At 41.4% G+C, this 18666-nt stretch overlaps 1 protein-coding gene across 1 annotated transcript in view; it reads left to right on the top strand.

Moving 5' to 3' along the window:
* LOC104542478 (CUGBP Elav-like family member 2) overlaps positions 1 to 15134 on the top strand; it is a gene marked incomplete at its 3' end in the record, with an annotated part of 60076 nt that extends 44942 nt beyond the window's left edge. The window contains exon 7 of the mRNA XM_010186809.1: positions 15003 to 15134. Coding sequence (XP_010185111.1) covers positions 15003 to 15134 — 132 coding nt within the window. The remainder of the gene's footprint in view (positions 1 to 15002) is intronic.
* Between the last annotated feature and the right edge of the window lie 3532 nt (positions 15135 to 18666).

The raw sequence follows: 18666 nt of genomic DNA, 5'->3' as shown, positions 1-18666 counted from the left end.
GCGGTTTAAAATGCAGAGTGGCACTCTTCATACTGTAGTACACATTGATTATTTCTGTATCATTTCATGTGGAATTAATGCAGGTTCCATTATTATAAAATCATTTAAAATAAGCCACCATTATTATAAAATCATTAAAAATAAGCTTTATTAACTCTGCAGTACATAGAAAGCTTCCCTAGTATAATGTTCATTACTTTTAGGATAAAGATAGAGTTGATAAATAAAACACATATCTTAAAGATTTATAAACACAGTATACGTACAGTACACATACCCTGGAAGGATGCTTAAAAAACCCAAGTGTGCAATATGCAATTTTATATTTAAATCTAGTTATATTATTAGCACCAATATTGCTCTGATCACAGAGCAGTCCAATGCCTTAACCCTGATCTCAGCACCATTTTTTTAATAGTTTGTCTTTGCAAGGAAGTGAACATGGCCCTCACCCAGGGCCCATCACTTGGCTGCACAGTTCAGGGAGATCTGTGATGGGAGAAGTGTGTTTCTCTACTGTTGTGTGTCAGTCGGGTTTACCCACATAGTGTAAAGTTTCTGAGACCGCGGTTGGGCTCCTAAATAAGTGAATTGATTTTGAGAACTCTTAGTGCCCAGAAATTATGCTGCTTCTTGGAGAGATACATTGGTACTAAGCCCATCTGATAATTAGGTCACCCTTAAGCAGGCTTCCAAACACAAGTTGGAGCCAAAAATAGGAAACTGGGCATGCATTTTTGACCTATATTTGTATTTTTAATAATGCTTCAAAACGTTTTAAATGACTAAAGAAGAAAATAATAGGAATTTTTGCTAAAAATCTCCCAGAGTCCCAGTACATTAAGAAGAGAGGTGAAGGGTGATGAATTCCCAGGGAGCCTCCCTGGGACGGCACTGGCTCTCCCTGGTCTCCTCATTTGGAAGAACGAGGCAGCAGTAACCTGAAGGATGCCGATGGCAGCAGACAGGCCATCAATTAACCGGAATGACCTGTTTGCACATTTGTCCCTTAAAATGTAACACCTCTTTGTATATTCTCTGAGCAAGTTGATTTCTGAGCAGGTGTGTCAATCCAGCCTGCAGGATCTTGGGGAAGTTTTGCTGCTGACCAGCTGGGCTCAGGGGGGGCAGAACCTGTCGGTGAAGGTGTGAGGCTGCCCGACAACTGCAGACAGAGACGTTTTGCTAAAGCTCTTTTTTAGAACAGGCGTTATCATTTTATGAATTTTTGGCACAGGAAAATCTCCCAACTGTTTCCTCTGAATTGCATAAATACAGCAGTTGTATGCTAAAGGACAGAAACACAGGCATATTTTTTTGTGAAGCATTGTGCTAGTTAATTCTTTGAGGTTCTTTTAGGAAACAGTGTACAGTACTAAACCATGGATTAGTAGGATCTAATTCAACAGGAGACATGTTTGTTTTTTAAACATTTGTACATTATCATCTTCCTAAAGTATTAAATCCATTGCCTTAGCACATCTCAGGATTTACTTTGCTTGCAGTATACAAATAACACTTTATAATACATTCTGTTTTGTAAGTGTCTCTCCATCCCACTCCTAATCTCTATTTCAAGCCACAAGAATCCCAGTTTGTAAAACAGGCTATTTTTCTTCCTGTTGGAAATATTATTCCAAGTTCATTCAAGGTTGCTTTCTGCTAAAGAAACATGATTCTATCAGCTTGGCTACACAGGTAGATATGTGAGCTTATGTACTATATATCTGACAAGAAGTTCCAACCCCAGAAAACGCTGGATTCTGTAATATTCTGGAAATAATGTAAATCTTAGCAAAACTCAGGCACTTGAAGGAGTTTTCAACTATTTAAGCTTTGCTACTGCCAGCACTGCTCCTTCAACCCTACTGAATTGTGCACATGTCCATGGATACTCATGGTCCTAAGGCAGGATAAATTATGGAATATGATGGGAATTACGGTTTATGAATGTCTTTAAATTAATTGTTTCAGCATTGTCTGAAAAGATTTAGCTGTTTGAATATGGGACCGCTGATTTATTTTATGCATTGGCCAAAGATGTGTCCAACAAATACATGAGTTTAAAACCAAATAAAGGAAACCCTTGACTGCCTTGGCTGTTTGCAGAACAAAAATGTGCAGTAGGAATGAAAAGAACCAGTGCCACATTGAGATAACTGCATGTCTCTTTACAAATGGTCTGCAAATGACCTGACGGAGTAGTTTTAAATGAGATGAGATAATCCTCAAGTTCTGAGAATTACAGAGGTGAATGACTATTTCTTGTGTTGTGCCATTACAATGAGGTTGTGCTAGCACACCCCACTAAAAATCCCTTCTTCCATGGAAATTATTTTTCATGCATTTTCTGGACTCATAACTCCTTAACCTACAGACTCCTATTTTCAATATATAGTTTATCTCATCTTCATTCTAAAATACCATGGATAGGACTCCTAAGTGTCTGAAGTAAACAAATCTTTTTAAGCACATCTTGCAGCAACAGAAAGACAAACACTTCTTAAGGACTATTTACCTGATCTTAAGACAGATGTGTTAGAGAGGTGAAAATGAAGACGAATCAGGCCATCCTCTCCCATGTACTAGAATCTGAATTGCCATACGTGCATATGATCAGCACTCTTGCAACAGGGACATTGCTTACCTTGAACTATAGCCTTGGACACTGATGGCACTCTACTGCTTGTTGTTTGTTATTACTCGGTGATGAAAGTGTATCAAAGATTTGGCAGGCACATGAGGGTCAGTATGAAGGAACCTGTGCTTCAGGCAGGAGATCCTGGCCTCAAGTAGAGTCTTACTGAATCTAGATCAGAAGTTCTTTGGGAAGTGATTTAGAAGTGGTTGTGTGCTGAAGTGGCTCCACATGGAGGTCATTTCAGCATCAAGTCCCTGAACAATAGCTCCCTGGACAACAGCTCGCTCTAAAGTGTGTGAGATAGCAGTAATAAACATGAGAGCACAGCTGGAAGTTCCCCGTAGAAATGTTAATGCTCGGGTTTTGATGTGAACTCAGTGGTGCTCTGATGAACACTGGCCACAGCCTTTGGCCCCACTGAGTGAAACAGTCACAAATGCTCAGTAATTATTCTTTGTTCTCTTCATATTGTGGGGTTTCAATTTGGTTTTATTTCAGTTTGAGTTACTGTTGGAAATATCTAATGCACAGCTTTGAAGTTTAGCCCAAGTCAGTCCTGTGTGCCCTGTTATTCTCTTCCTCAGCCTCTCTTTAAAGTACATCCCACCCAAAACCAAAAGCAATTTATCGTTGTTGTCTGCTGGGAAGAATGCGTGATATGTTGCAGGCACAGGGCTGAAAAATGATGTATGACTTGCAGTTTACAGTAAAGGTGGATGGTCTTCACTGAGCACTATATTTCAACAAAACAGAAGCATCAATATGGAATTGACCCAGAATATTAACTTGCTTTTTACTCTCTCTCTCCATCTTCATAATCTCACGGGAAAATGTTCCCTTAAACACAGTAACCTAGATTGACAAAGATATGCCCAATCAATAAATCCTTGTTTCCTTGTTTCCTGGAACCTCCTGTTGGATAGATAGATAGGTTTGGAGGAAACATACGGAACATAAGACTAGAAAACTACAAAAATAGCCAGCTGATAGCTTTGTCTGCCATTCCTGTAAGTATCACAGACTCATTAAGGTTGGAAGAGACCTCCAAGATCATCAAGTCCTACCGCCATAGTACCTTTGTATGCTCTGCTTTCTTCTCCTTCTTTGCACTGCTGTGGAAGGTCCTCGGTGCAGATAATTTCAAGACAATCAGAAATGTCAAGTTAGGCTTTAAATAAATGGCAAGGGATTAAGATAAGTGACCCTTATTTTCACTTAACCCAAGCAAACAGAGCTTCCTTACTTCTCGAAGACCCATACACTACTGATGAGTATGGATATCTGACTTTAAAGTTAGCCTGCAGTTCTTGAAAACTTTAGCTTCTTCTGAATTTGCAAAGAATTTGAATGAATTGGTTCACTTCCCAGTTTTCTTTTTTCTCTTGTATAAGTGAATGTACTCAAAGGGCTTTGTAAAATATAAAGCTGTTTTCAGGAAGCCAGCTTCAGCCAGAAGGATCATCATGGGGAAAGACTCCTCTCCTCTCCCTCTCCCACTCTTGCTTCGTCTCACTTGCACGTGCATGCACACAGATGCACAGAAGCGACCAGATGTTGAGTATATGCTGCTCTCCCTTCCTCCTTTCCTCACTGATGCTTCTCTTTTCCTGTACCCTGAGAAGATGTGGACAATCTTTCATAGGAATTGTTCACCTGTGAGTAATTAAGAAGTGGAGGGACGCTGACTTATTTGAGAAAAGCTGTGATATTAGTATGTGTCTTTCTATATTGTCATTCTTGTTTGGAGTGCGTCTGTCACTTTTATTTTATTCTATCCAAGCATAGGCAGAGCACTTCAACTTACTAGAATCTTCCTTTTTGACAAGTCAGACAGCATTTCCAAGATAGCAGAAAATGAGCAAGTTTTTACTTCTCTCTCCCCCTAAGTGATAGTGTGTTTGTCAGAGGACCTTATGGAGATTTAACCTCCTCAGACTAGGAAAATGCACCTCTCTTTTGCCAAAAATCGCCCCAAGAAGCAGAACCGGTGCATGCTGGTGCTATGTTAGTGACTGGGAGACCACCGGTTTGTGCAAGGGTGAATACTCAGATTGGCCGGAGATCACCCTAAAGGGCAGACAATTTAATGCCAATCACACATGCTAGTTATATTAGAATACTGATGAGCCCTTTTGAAAGGCCAACTGCATCTTCTTTCAGCAAAAATATTAAAATGCCCCCCTTTCCCCCACCTCCCCCCCCAGATTCTCCACAAGAATAAATTAAAACTTGGAGGTGTGGTTATTATCACAGAATAATTAGACCCCATGGGATTAGAGACACTCGACGTTTGTTAATGCCCCTGGGTTGTGATTATCTAATAATGATGATGCCTCTGTCATCGCTTAATTATTCTTCCCCTTTAAAATGTTCCTTATGCAGTCAGAGCCCGTAGAGTGTGCTCATTTCAGACAGAAACGCAACTGCAAATTCCTGAGAGCAATGTCACATGGGCGGTGTGATTGACTTGCCCGCTTCTCCCCCACGCCCATGTTTATAACCCTCATTTCATACACTCCATCTTTACTATACTTGAATCGCTCCTCTTTTCCATCAGAGATGTTTCATTTTCATCTTTAGGAGAAAAGTTTTGGGCCTCCATCTCTTTAAAACAACCAGTTGTTGTTAGCGCCGCATGAAAAATATACACCTTAATCAATTGACCTTAAACACATCAGAGTAGATCTGGCCAAAATCCTCATAACACCAGATCAGTGGTCCAGATTCTCCGCTATGTAAGAACCTCCTACAGTTGGGTACCATTCTTCTCTGTTCCAGAAAGTACCACAACGAAAATAAAAGGTTGTAAATCAGACAAAAGTTGGAAGCTCTGCATAGACTTTGTCCAACACAACTGAACTTGTCCAATATAACTGAACTTTGTCCAATGTCTTCAGTCTCTCACTCAGGCCAGCAGATGTTTGTCTTGTTTAGATACCATTTGCAAGACATCGTTCCAAATGTCATTGGGTTTTGCAACTGAAGATTAGAAAGAAAACAGAGAACGCAGCCTTAATCTGATTATCCTTAACTCCAGTGTTGCCTCTTAACTTTATTATCCCTCTTGTACTAACAAGGGGACAATGGAATATTCTGCTTATTCTATTTCTACCCAAGAGATTTGGGGTAGTAAACAAAGATTTTAAATTCAACTTGCTAAAATTAGAGATAACTACTTTGTGCTTAATATTTCTTTTCCTTTTTCCTCAGCTCTTGGAATTTTTTTTCCATGTCACTGACTGGGGAGATGTTAGAAGTATTAAAATAATTTTAGTTTTCCTTTCCTGCTGCATTTGCTCTCTTTGTGTAATTTCTTTATATCCTTTTTTTTGCGTTCATCTGCTATGATTTTATTTTCTGTTGCACATTGCTAAATCCAAAGGAACTTAAGAGGAATCTAAAATCTCAAGTAATTATCCAAAGTCAGGAGTTCTTTTTGCTAGATGCAGATCTATCCCAGGAAATTTTATACACAAAGGAGTTGTGGCAGACTAAAATCACAAACACAGCCAAGAGTTAAGTGGCATAGAATCACAGAATGTGTGGGGTTGAAAGGGACCTTTACAGCTCATCCAGTCCAACCCCTGCAGTGAGCAGGGACATTGTCACCAGATCAGGTTGCTCACAGCCCCATCAAGCCTGACCTTGAATATCTCCAGGGATGGGGCCTCCACCACCTCTCTGGACAACCTGTTCCACGTTCTCCTGCTCTGACAGGGGGTTGGACTGGATGATCTTTTGAGGTCCCTTCCAACTCCTAACATTCTATGATTCTGTGGTTGTGATTCATGCATACTGAGAGGCTGCTTTAGGTCCACCTGAAGCCATATCTTCTTCACCTTGAACAAGCCCAGCTGGTTACAGGATGAGTGCTCTGGCTTCTGACCATCTCACTGTCCTTCCACTGAACTCCCTTCGCCTGATCAATGTTCTCCTTGCAATGAGGAGGCCAAATCTGGATGTGGTATTTAGGTGTAATCTAACACTTGTTAGATGCTGAGTAAAGAGGAAAAATCACCTGGGTCTCCTGGCTCTTCTCCTGTTGCAACAGCCCAGGATGCTGGTGGCTTTCTTTGCTGCCAGGGTGTGCTGCTGGCTCAGGGTCACCTCCCACCAGGAACCCCACAGGTCCTTTTCAGCAGAGCTGCTCCCCACCCCATCTGTCCCCAGCCTGTGTTGCTGAAAGGGATTATTCCTTCCCAGGTGCAGGATTTTGCATCTGTCCTTGTTAAATTTCATAAGGTTCCTGTTGGCCAGCTCTGCCCATCTGCATCCCTCTGAATGGCAGCCTTTTCGTCAGGAGCAGATTAAGTCAGATCTATTTTATCTAGTCCTTGGAGTCAGGGAGCTCAGGAAAGCAGCAGAAAATCAGAAATACACCCGAATTCAGTACAAGAAAGAGGATTCTGGACTCAGCCAACCACCAATACAGATTTGACAGGAATCTCTCCCAAAAGAGAACATGTTTTCTCTGCAACTTCTCATGCTTAAAGTCATAGAGATACTGAACCTTAAATCTGTGGACAGTATTGATCCCTGGTGCGCTACTGTATCGCCTTAACCACTGCAAAATAAGTACTTTGAACACTGAGTTATTTAAACTCTCCATTAAGTAGAACAACAAGGACAAAGTTGTGGTTCGCAGCCGAGCGGTGCGGTTTGCTGTTTTAACATACGCACATCCTCCACAACTGACTAAGCAGGACGTGACCAGAGCACAGAGCAGCAGGCAGCTGCTGTCAAAGCGAACGCTGAGCTTCCCGTTGTGCCGCACGTTAGGTAGTGACAGGCAATGGTGGAGTGCAACCGAGAGCTGCCTGAAGGAAAGCTGTCGGCAGGGCTGACACAGCTGCGGTTGTGAATCTCTTATGTGGAAAGACCCCGTGTAGTTAAGCAGGTCTTCGAGCTGCCCTGAAGCCCTGCAGCACCAAAAAGCTGGTTCTGCTCCAGAAACATCGGCTGCACTTCACATGGATGGGATGGGTGGAGGTCCACAGCAACCCTCTGCATGAAGGCAAAGAGCTAAAGCTGCCCTTGCTTTTGTTTGCCTGTTCTCTCCTTTAGTCCTACTCTAAAACCCAAATAATGTTTCCAAAAAGAAACTTCACTTAAAATCTTTGAATGCCTCTTTGATATTCTTAATGCCTTAGTCCCAGACCTGCAGTGGGACTGTGTATCATTTCCAGGCAGAATGACAGTGTTGGGAGGGGAGGGAGGAAACAGGACAAGGTGAGAGGAATGGAGAGAGTGCACAGCCTTTGTATCACCACCCTTAAAACAGTGCCAAATTAGCATATACAGCATGGAGTATCCAAGAGACCCTTTTTTCTGTGGTATATGACTTTGCTGAGAAGTCATTGCAGTTCTTTATTACTTAGACATTTACCAGTAAAATTAAGGAAAGAATGGGGTCAGCTACACAATGCAAACCACCTCTCTGCTAAGTCATCATGGTACAGGTGTGATTTAAATAGGTCCTTTTCTTCAGAGCAACAGTGAGAGGGAGTGCTTATCTAGTATTTCATCACCAAGTGCTCAGGCAGCCTCCCTGGACCCTCTATTTGACCTCTTCTCTAGGGGAAGAGGATTAATTTTATAAATTGGCCCTGAGACATGAGAGGGGTGGGATTTGCCCAAGGCTATACTAAAGATGAACATAGGTCTGTGGTTTTGTTACTTCAGTATACCTAGAAGCTCTATCAAGAGCACTCTTTGGTCTCAGGTGTAGGAAGTAAATAGGCATGACAAAAATGTGCCTGTGCCTCCAAGATACAGCTTTCTAAGAGACGAGCCAGCAGCTGGGAAGAAGCAGAATTAGCCTTGTCTCACAGCAAAAAACATAACGAGTGCTTTATATAGGGCAGCACAAGAATTTTAAGGCAAAACCAGGAAAGACATCAGTATCATCTTGCAGTTTAGCTCATCCTGTGTGCTTTTGTGCAAGGCCATCCTACTTTGTATGGCCTGTGCTATCTAGCTCCTTTCCCTGATGGGGTGTGCTTTGCAGAATAGTGCCCATCCTCTACAGATTAGCACAGAATTGCCCAGCGTCAGGCAGTTCTCTGAGCCTGAGATTTGATTGAAGTGATTACATTCAAACCCCTGAGTTTGCAGGTTTAGCGCCAATTCTGAATGCAGGATGAAAGCAGATCCCTTACTTTGAGATCACCGGCTTGTTAACACAACATGTGGCCGACAGGAAAAGCAGGATCCATCCCAAAACACATTTTCTCTCTTTATGGTCTACATCTACTTTGAGTTCACCATCTCTATCAGTGGAAACAGGCATTGTTTCTGAGGGCAATTCAGCCCATGCTGAGATAGAAATCTAAAGGTAGGGTGTCTGACTTGGAGGTCTCTTAACCTCAGAGACAGTCCAAAAGAATAGTTTTGACTAGACTTTCTTAAACTAACAGTGAGGCTGCCAAAGGTGTGGAAATTAATCCCGTCCACAGTGTGCACGGCAAAGCCAAAGAAATATTTACACATCATTGCCTTTCCTAGAAGCTGTTAACCTGAATCCAGTTTTCCAGCTGATGTGAATCCAGATGATGTAAATCATCATGACTCTATGGACATAACCTAGCCAAAAAGAATGGCCAAGTTTCTATGCTAATACCAGTTGTTTTTCTAGGTTGACATGGTTTTTAGGAATTGTGTTGAAACGTTATTTAAATTAAAGGGGAAATGGCTTATTGCTAGTTTAGATTTCTGTTAAAAAAAAATCTCTGACCTAAAAGGTGCTGTAACCTTTTACAGGCAGAAATAAGTGTGTGGAGGAGAACAGTTGAAAATGTCAACTCCTTCCAGCCTTAAAAATCTCTATGAATGCAACGTTATTAGTTAAATACAAATATCTATATTGTGTAGAGCAACCACTGCTAATGAAAATGTGTTCTTTGTATCAAAGAGAGCTCTGTTAAAAAATGTGTTAACCAAAGGCCAAGTCTCTTTACTTATAATGAAGCTGATAGTAAAAATTTCATCCATTAAATGGAGTAAGCACAGTAAGATCAAACGGTTAGGATTGGGAGTGATTTGGGAGCATGTTGGGGAAAGGCTGCAGCCATGCCCTTCTCCATTTCACAGCTTCTTAATAATATTACTTGTATTACTTGAGGGTTTTTGGATGTTTATTAAGTGGAGTTTCATAGAATCATAGAATACCAGGTTGGAGGGGACCACAAGGATCATCCAGTCCAACCTCTCAAGGTAAAAGTTTAGTTTAAATGAGATGGGTCAGCACCCTGTCAAGCTGACTCTTAAAACTGACCAGTGTAGGGGAATTCACCACTTCCCCTGGGAGATTGTTCAATGTCTGATTGATCTCATGGTAAAAAAATTTCTTCTGGAGTTCAATCGGAATCTCTCCAGAAACAACTTGTGTCCATTACCCCTCGTCTTTTCCATGTGACTTCTTGTGAAAAGGGAGTCTCCATCTTCCTGGTAGCCCCTCTTTATGTACTGGTACATGGTGATAAGGTCTCTCGTAAGCCTTCTCTTCCCAAGGCTGAACAGGCCCAGTTTTCTCAGCCTTTCTTCATACAGCAGGTCTTCCAATCCTCTGATCATCCTCGTGGCCCTTTTCTGGACCCTTCCAACCTGTTTGCATCTTTTTTGTATAGTGGAGACCAAAACTGAACACAGTACTCAAGGTGTGGTCTGACCAGTGCTGAGTAGAGAGGGATAATTACTTCTTTGTCTCTGCTGGTGATGCCTGTTTTAATGCACCCCAGCATCCTGTTGGCTTTCTTTACAGCTGCAGCATGCTGTTGGCTCATGTTGAGCTCCTCATCCACCAAGACCCCCAGGTCCCTTTCCACAGGGCTGCTCTCCAGCCAGGTGGAACCCAGTCTCAACTGCGTCCTTGGATGATGTATTTCCAGATGCAAGAGCTTACATTTGTCTGTGTTGAACTTCATACGGCTCCTGCTAGCCCACTCGTCCAAACTGTCCAGGTCTTCCTGGAGGGTGGTTCTCCCTGCTGGAGTGTCAACTACCCCAACTCATTTTGGTGTCATCAGCAAACTTCATCAGGGAGCTCCTGACCCCAACATCCAGATCATCCATATCTTATATGAAGATATTAAATAGCGTTGAGCCCAATATTGGTCCCTGAGGGACCCCACTTGTGACCGAGTTTGGAAGAAAGAGGAGGAAGGTTGTGAGACTGACACAGAAATGTGGGAATAGAAGAAGAAATAGTAAGATCTCAGATAGTAAAATAATATAATCCTAATAGTAAAATAAACATTTTTAATCTTCTCAACCTACATGGTTGGAGATGCTAAAGTGTTCTGCAAAGTTTCTTTATGTGGCCTGGATGGAGAAGGGGACAGGTGACCAGCAGGTGTACCTGCAGGAAGCAGAGCAGTTTGTTCTGTGGGTTACAGGACAACTCTTTACTCTTACAAGTCTAAACTGACCTCTTTATCCAGTGCTATGATATTATTTTCACGTATTAATAGATTTTTAAAGTCAGTGGGGAATATGATGAACATCTTGTCTGAACTCCTGCAACAGCAGCCAAAGGATTCAACCTTGTAACTCCTGCCAATAGTCTCTGATTGAGCAACACCCTCTTGGAGAAAGTTGTCGGCTTATTCCAATGACTGATGTTAGAGAGGAAAAAGTTCTTTTGAGTAGACAAAATCTTATCTATCATGTTCAGATGTTTATCCAGGGCTTAACATTGTGAAGGAATGATCGGTTCAGCTGGTAAAAAGCACCTCTGTTCCTCACCAACTATTGTATATTCAGCCAGCATTCATCAGGCTGGAGCTCCAGTCTGCTGGATCTCTCCTCCTTGCTTCAGTATGAGCTAAACCTCACTTAATTCTGCCCCAGAAGTGGATTGAGTCCCTGACATACATAGGTTTTAAGGATAAAATTCCCAGTATAAAGAGAACGTTGCAGATATAGGGCATGCCATACAGAATGACACCAGAAGCTCAAGACATTTGCACTTTTTGTGTGTGTTTTGATTTTTCTGTCCGTGGCACTAAATGCTGGTGCCCCAGTAGCACAAAAAGGGCAATTCCTAGTGGCACTGCAGGTCGGGCTGTCTGAGTGTCTGGAGACAGATGCCTGCTGTTTGTTAAGCAGTGCTATGAAGTGATTCGATTCAGAGCAGCAACGTTCTGGTGTGGAGGACGGAGGGAGTTGTGAAATGTTTTCTTTTAATTTATTTGGTGGCAGGGGAACCTGGTAAAAACCAATTTATGAATTCTGCAGGTATCCAATCTGTTTTTGTCACATGGACAGCTAAAAGCCATAAATATAGAATAACACTATGCCGACAGTGAATTATACTTCCATTGTCATTACACTCAGCAGTTGTTGGAGCCCAAGAGCTTTGCTGACACAAGAGAGTTGTACAGGTTCCCCCAAAGTAGTGCAGTCATCTACTGTTACCACAAGGCATGCGATTTTTCTTTTTTCCCTTTGGTTCAATATGTTACATATTTTTTTAGTTGAGAGAAGCTAGAAAAGGGCAAAGGACAGAAGCAGCATAGTCCTTGTCTTTAGATGGATTTCAGTGTATTCTGGGAGCACATGAGGTAAAAACTTTCCGCTTGCCTAAGCCTCCACACATGTCTTGTAGGATCTTTTAACTTTTGTTTCACCTCCCTTTAAGTTTTTTGGGGACAAGGAATGCTATCGCTTCATCTGTTGGTTTTATCCAGCATTTTGTGAAAAATTTTCACCTCTCAATGTCTCAGACCTTTTCTGGCCCTTTATGGTAGTATTTTAGCTCATCGCTGCCTTCATTTCATATGAGCAGGTCTCAGTCAAAGGGAAGGACATAACTAGTGTGCAGTCTCTCAGGAAACCTCTTGCAGAGAGGTGCTGGATCTGTCCATTACAAGTGCCTTAACAAAAGGAGCTCCTTTCGTTTCTGTTCATCCCACGTTCAATAGGATGATGGAAACCACACAATTTGTTCAGTTTCTTTCTCCCCAAAGAACTAACAAGCCAAAGAGGAAAAAGCATTGTCCCAGTGGATCTGTGAGACAGATCACTGCTAAGCAGAAAAAATAGCTGCAACAACAAAACTCTGATTTCTGAGGTGCTTCAGAGCTCCAAGTAGTATTTTACCTTGATTATACACCAGGTCATTATTTAGACAAACCAGATAATCTGCATTGCAACTTCAAATGAGTGAATCACTGAGGCACCTGCTCTGTGTTTGTCTGATGGAACAGAGAAACTTGATGTGAATAAAAGCAGAAAGGAGATGTTGGCCCCGGTACTGGCCATCCCTGAAGCATATGTTTGATCAGTGAGGCTATGATAAGAGCCACCACAACGCACTCTGTGGACTGTGCAAGAGAGAAGGCTTTAATTAGGTTTTTCTACCTTCTCCAGCAGATGTGTTGACAATCCATAAGCATGTGGCTCTCATTCACAGGAATTATTTGCCCCCGAGAGCTTCAATGTAATTTTCAGGCAGTTTCCTAGCCCCCATTTCTCTCATTTCTTAAATATATGTGTTTCCTCAAGAGAAGAGGGCAATAATCCTCTGAAACAGAAACGGATGGAATTTAGCCCAGTCAAAACAATTCAGATCCTTCAGATTTGAGGTTTATATACTTCATTTAAATGATCTGCTAATGAACATGAGCAGGAACACGGAGCAGTGTCAGTCACAGGGAATTCACTGACATTCATTCACTTTGATTTTTTTCTCTTCTCTGTTGGTGCCCACAATATCTGACAAAAGTGGTTTTTTACTTGTTTTTTTCATTACTTTTTTTTAATCAAAGACATTATTGGCTTCTTATTGCTTTGTGGAGAGAGACTGACTAATCAAAGCTGCTTCTATCTGCAACATATAAAATTATTCAAGTTAACAATGCAGATGCTAGGGAAGTGGGGACAAGGAATGCCACGTGGAGTCTGGAAATCTCTCCTCACCCACACCAGGAGAGTCTTTTGTACTTCAAGGCGCCATGAGTGTGAAAGGTTGTTTTTGGTGGGTCTTAGGGTCATAAAAGTGGGTTATTTAAGTTAAATATAAGTTTAGAGATGTGGAGTTTACTCACAGAGTGAAAAAGTTGCCTCCTACTTTCCTTCTTGGATTCTGTCAGCAGTAGAGACTTTAGTTTCTTGAGGGTTCACTGAGTAATCTGATGTGTTTGACAGCTCAAAAGAGCATCAAGATAAAAGTGATCTTAACCACTTCACAGCTAGGTAATGAATAGGAGCAAAAAAAGCACGGTGTAGACATGATGTGCCTCTGGTAAATCATCAACAAAACTCTGACTTTAAATGTTCACTTTCCAGAACATAATGCAACTTTTTAAAGGAAAAGAAAGAAAGTCTTTATGATTGATGCACTGAAGTAGGGCTCAGGAGACAAGCTGAAAACCTAATTGCTTCCACAGCTTTTATGAGCGTGATTCATCTGGTATAGCTTTACCTACCTTGTAAGTTTAGTGTTTAATCTGCACTGGTTATTCAAGGCCCTTCTATGAGAGACACACGTATTTCTAGTTCATCCAACCTGTCCTAAATGATAGCTCTTTCTAAGGTGCTTCATTACTTTCCAAAGACAAGAGAGTGAGTCTCTTTCTCATCCTAAGCATGTGGTTTAGATGGATTAATCTCGTCCACCTTCATCTTTCCCTTGGCATTGCAGCAGCAAGGACTGTTTCTCCACTGGAGCTTCAGCTTCCCATCTGGCAAACCTTTTGGGACTCATACAGTATCATTCACGGGGTGCATATACATGACCAGTTAGGTACAAAGCCCTGGCTAAAAGCCTGCAATAAAATGGACAGTGGTTACATTTTGTATTTGGCTGGTCGTCATTCTTTTTGTAAACTTCAAGGCTTTAAGTGATGTTCATACAGTGTGCTAGAGCAGAGCCATAATGACATAGCGTCTCACTTAAAGTAATTTAGATTTTTCATAGAACACTTGGTGCCCAGAACAGAAAGCTCTTGTATGACAAAATTACTATGAGTAATTATATATATTTTTTTATTATGAAGTTTAAAATATGGAAAAATCTCAGTAGCCTGCTTAGCTGATCAGCTTGGGGTATTAAGTTGATAGAAAAACTTTTGAGAAAGTGGCTGATCCCAAAGTTACTGTTTCTGTATTATCTTTGCAAATAATAGCACAGTGTTGAATTTTGTGAGCCAGTCTTTGCCATTCAAGGCTCATCAACACTTTCCATGAACAATCATGCTATCAGTATTTTGAGCAAGGTTGATCTATTGGTCTTATTTTCTTGTTTTTTCTTTTTCTTGCAAGTAGCCCTGTTGTTGTGTTCAGTATTATTGTAATCTGTTTTGTAATCAACTAAAATAAGCAAAATATGGCTTTAATTTTGCCTTGTTTTTTTTCCTTTCAGTGGCTGCATCAACTGCTAATTCCACAGCTGGTGCGGCCATGAATTCTTTGACTTCTCTGGGTACTCTCCAAGGATTGGCTGGAGCCACTGTTGGACTGAATAATATTAATGCACTAGCAGGTACCGTAAACAGTGAGTATTTATTGCTGTGGTGGACAGCCTTCCCCAATAATTATGCCACAAAAGCTATCAGTTGTAAAGCAATGATATGATTATTTTTAATCTATATACGAAATAAGGGGGTCAGGTTGATCTAGTTGCATTCATGGTACATATGCAGTTCTGGAGTCTTTTGGTTTCACATAGTTTGCTCTGCAAAGTGAAGTCCCTTGGGTCCCTGCATAAAGACTCCTTTTCTTGCAGGGCGTATGGAAGGTAGAGGAAATGTCACCAGGGATTTGGGTTATGTAGGTTATTGGAGAGTCTTTTTTTCATTTAGGGAATCCAGCAGCAGGTATATCACCCCACTGTACAAAACATCACTCAGAAATGTGATAAGAAAGATGCATGCCATGGAGGTAGTCCTCTTTAAATGTCTGTAGGAATTCTCAAATTGATCTGAGAGCAACATACTTTAAAAATTAAGGCAAGTCTTTGGCTTTTAATTGGCAAGTATAAGAGAATGATGCAGTCAGTCACCTGTAATGCCACAGCATGCACGTCTACCCTGTGACATCTGAAACAAACCCTGGCATCTCCAGCTAAGTAGATGCCAGTAGTTGTTAGAACATTCTTCCTTGTTCTTAGCCTTGGTTGAGATTTTCCTGAAGAAGAAGGATTTTATTTTTATTGTTTCTTTTATGATGACTTTACCTTTGCCTGCAATGGAGGAGATTTGTCCAGCTGCATTTTCCCTCTCCCTTTTTTAGCTGCTGTTGCTCCTTGCATTTCCTTTTGCAATGCAAGGAATCTATTTGGTCACTGCCAGTCCATGACCCATCATAATGTGCCCCCAGGAATGGATGTCCTCCTCAGTATCTCTTGCTCACTCTGATGCTCTGCATGATGTCCTTTATGTCACTGTTACTTGGCTGCTCACCTGATCTTTTTGTTCTGTGATCTTTGGTTGTCATTGTTGGGAGTTGGGAAGGAAGGGGGCTAATGGATGTCCATGTAGCAATGTTGAGTGGTTGCATGGGGTCTTGTGTAGAACAGGTCCTGCTTCTGGCAAGGACATGTGTATTTCACACAAACAACCTCATAGTAAATGTGATTCAAGAACATAAGAAAAGTAAGTATTAGGTCCCAAAATGGCAGATGTTAGTTTCCTTTCTTATTATTGCATTAGTATCAAAGCAAGCCACTGAAAATGGCATGCGTGAAGAGCTAATTTATCTCCTCTCGTGAGCTCTCATAGTAAGAGAGCTACCTTGTCGTAAATACAAAATCATTAAATGTCCTTTCCTGATAAATAGTCATTGTGCTTTACTTGGTTTATAAGAAGTCACAATATCAAGAGCGGCGTATGGCATCCCACTCCTTCCCTCCCACAAGTACTGAGAACCCAGGCACACTGAAGCACTCCAAGATAATGTCCCCTTCATCAAGACTGAGCTAGAATGGTTAATCTATGAGCTCCTGACTTTGTGTGGGAACCCTTCAGTTGCACTCCTTTTAGCACTCCTTGCTAGGCTACAAGCAGAGAGTTTACGTTTTCTCAGCAAGTATTTTGAGGTGATGTGTGTGCAAATTGATCTGCATGTGTCATTTGAAGTATTACTGACGTATTCACAACCTAGTACCAACTTTCAGCTTGTTTTAAGCCACCATCACTTCCATGGACTTGTACCAACAGTGGCTTTAGTCCCAAATCTTCCTCATGGACATTTTTATGGACACAAAGAGTGTATGTGCCTAGAATATCTGTACGTGTATAACACTTGCAAAATGTTTGTGGATATGTCTGTCTATGTATATATGTATATGAGAAAGACCTAAAGTGGGGAAACTGCTTCCTCACAACACGAGACTGTTGTGGCACTGTTTCTCTCAAAGGAGTGACACTGATTATCAATTTCAAGTACTTGTTGATGCTAATGATAGCATTGTTCAAATTACAGCAACCTCCCTTGTCTGTTTTAATGACGAGCCAGTGCTTTTCCTAGTGACCCTGTCTGATCCAGTCATTCACACTCAAACTTGCATAGAAGTTTGCCATCGGGAAAGCTCACGTTCAGTGAGTCTGATATTTTACACTATGCCATGGTCATATGCACTCCAGTAAAATCATTTACTGCTCATGGAGGTTGCTGAAGTGATTGTGCAGAGAAGTTGGAATTGAGTGACATGCTCCTAACTGGGGAATTACCCAGAGCGATCCAAAGCACAAGTCAAGCAGAGCTTAACCCAAAAATTCAAATCAGGAGGTGGCACTGGGCTTGGACATTGATTTACACAGAGGCGCTGAAAGAGGTGAATCCATGTTGAATCCATGTCCTATTTCGTGTGTGAGAATCGTAAGGAGAATATCTTCCAGGCTGAGCTCACCAGGAGGCTTTTATCTGTTTTCTGGATCTGGGCTGGATCCATGAAAGAGAAGCTGAGCTGTGGAGACTGATAGTGCTCTCATTATAGAGGGAAGCATTGTAGAAAGATGTCTGGAGGCCTTAAAAATTAAAGGAAGTGAAGTATGGTAAGTTGAACTGCCTCCAGGGGTTTTTCAGCAGTTGTATGTACTTGTAGGAATTCACCCCATCTTCCCTCAGTTGTGCTTGAAGCATCTAAAACCTTTAAATGGCAAAACATTAGACTGTCTCCTTTGGGCACGTAAAATTAAATAATGTAACTAACAAGAATTGTGAATAATGAGGAAAAATTAATAAAAAGAGATTCTTTGCAATTAAGAAATAAGACCATGGATTCACTATATTGGACAGCTATGACACAATATTTGTGTGTAAACCCAAGGCAGTCACTTAGCCTTTGTGCCCCTGTATTTACATCTGCAAAATGGAGATAAAACTATTTGTGACAGTTTTGAAGGTGCTTGGAAAGCACTTTGAGAGACCTTTGGACTTGCCAGGCATCGTCACTTCTGTATTATGTAGAGTAACTCAACGAAGTAGAAGGCCATAGATGAGAGACTCCAAAAGGTTATTTCAGAGAAGTGAGGAAAGGGCCAGAGTTCAGTATCAGACTGAGGTGCACTGGTAGAGATAATAAAGAGATGGCAGAGATGTGTAACTGCGGCTGGGCCTTGTAGATTTCATAAAAATGCAAAAAGGGAGAATAGAGAAAATGTCGAGAGCTTTCTGCAGCTCTGTTTTGCTCAGGAGGGAGGTGTATTTAGACACGTGCACCGCGGGAGCAGTAGCCGTGCTTTTCCCAGGAGCAGTGCGGGAGCTGGGGCTGTCTGGCTGTTTGCTAATCTGAAATCATTTGGTGGGAAGGGGTTATTGATTCTGGGTGAAAGAAGGGGGAGGATGCTGCCCACTGCAACACAAAGCATGTTTATCTAATAGGCTGATGACTCATGAAAGATAACATGTTATCCTAATGCTTCCTCTATTATCAAGTTATTTCAACACTATAATAAAAGGAGAGATACAAGCTGCTTTATCAGGATCTGTTACTTTAACCAGTGCTGTGTGTACACCGATGCAAGCAATGACACAAACCTAAGTACAAAGACATCAGAGCAGGTTAAGGTCAGAATTATTATTAT

This window comes from Mesitornis unicolor, unplaced genomic scaffold (genome assembly GCF_000695765.1).
Source record: "Mesitornis unicolor isolate BGI_N332 unplaced genomic scaffold, ASM69576v1 scaffold8286, whole genome shotgun sequence".
In the NCBI taxonomy this organism is placed as follows: Eukaryota; Metazoa; Chordata; class Aves; order Mesitornithiformes; family Mesitornithidae; genus Mesitornis; species Mesitornis unicolor.
This window is presented reverse-complemented; position numbering and strand designations above follow the sequence as displayed.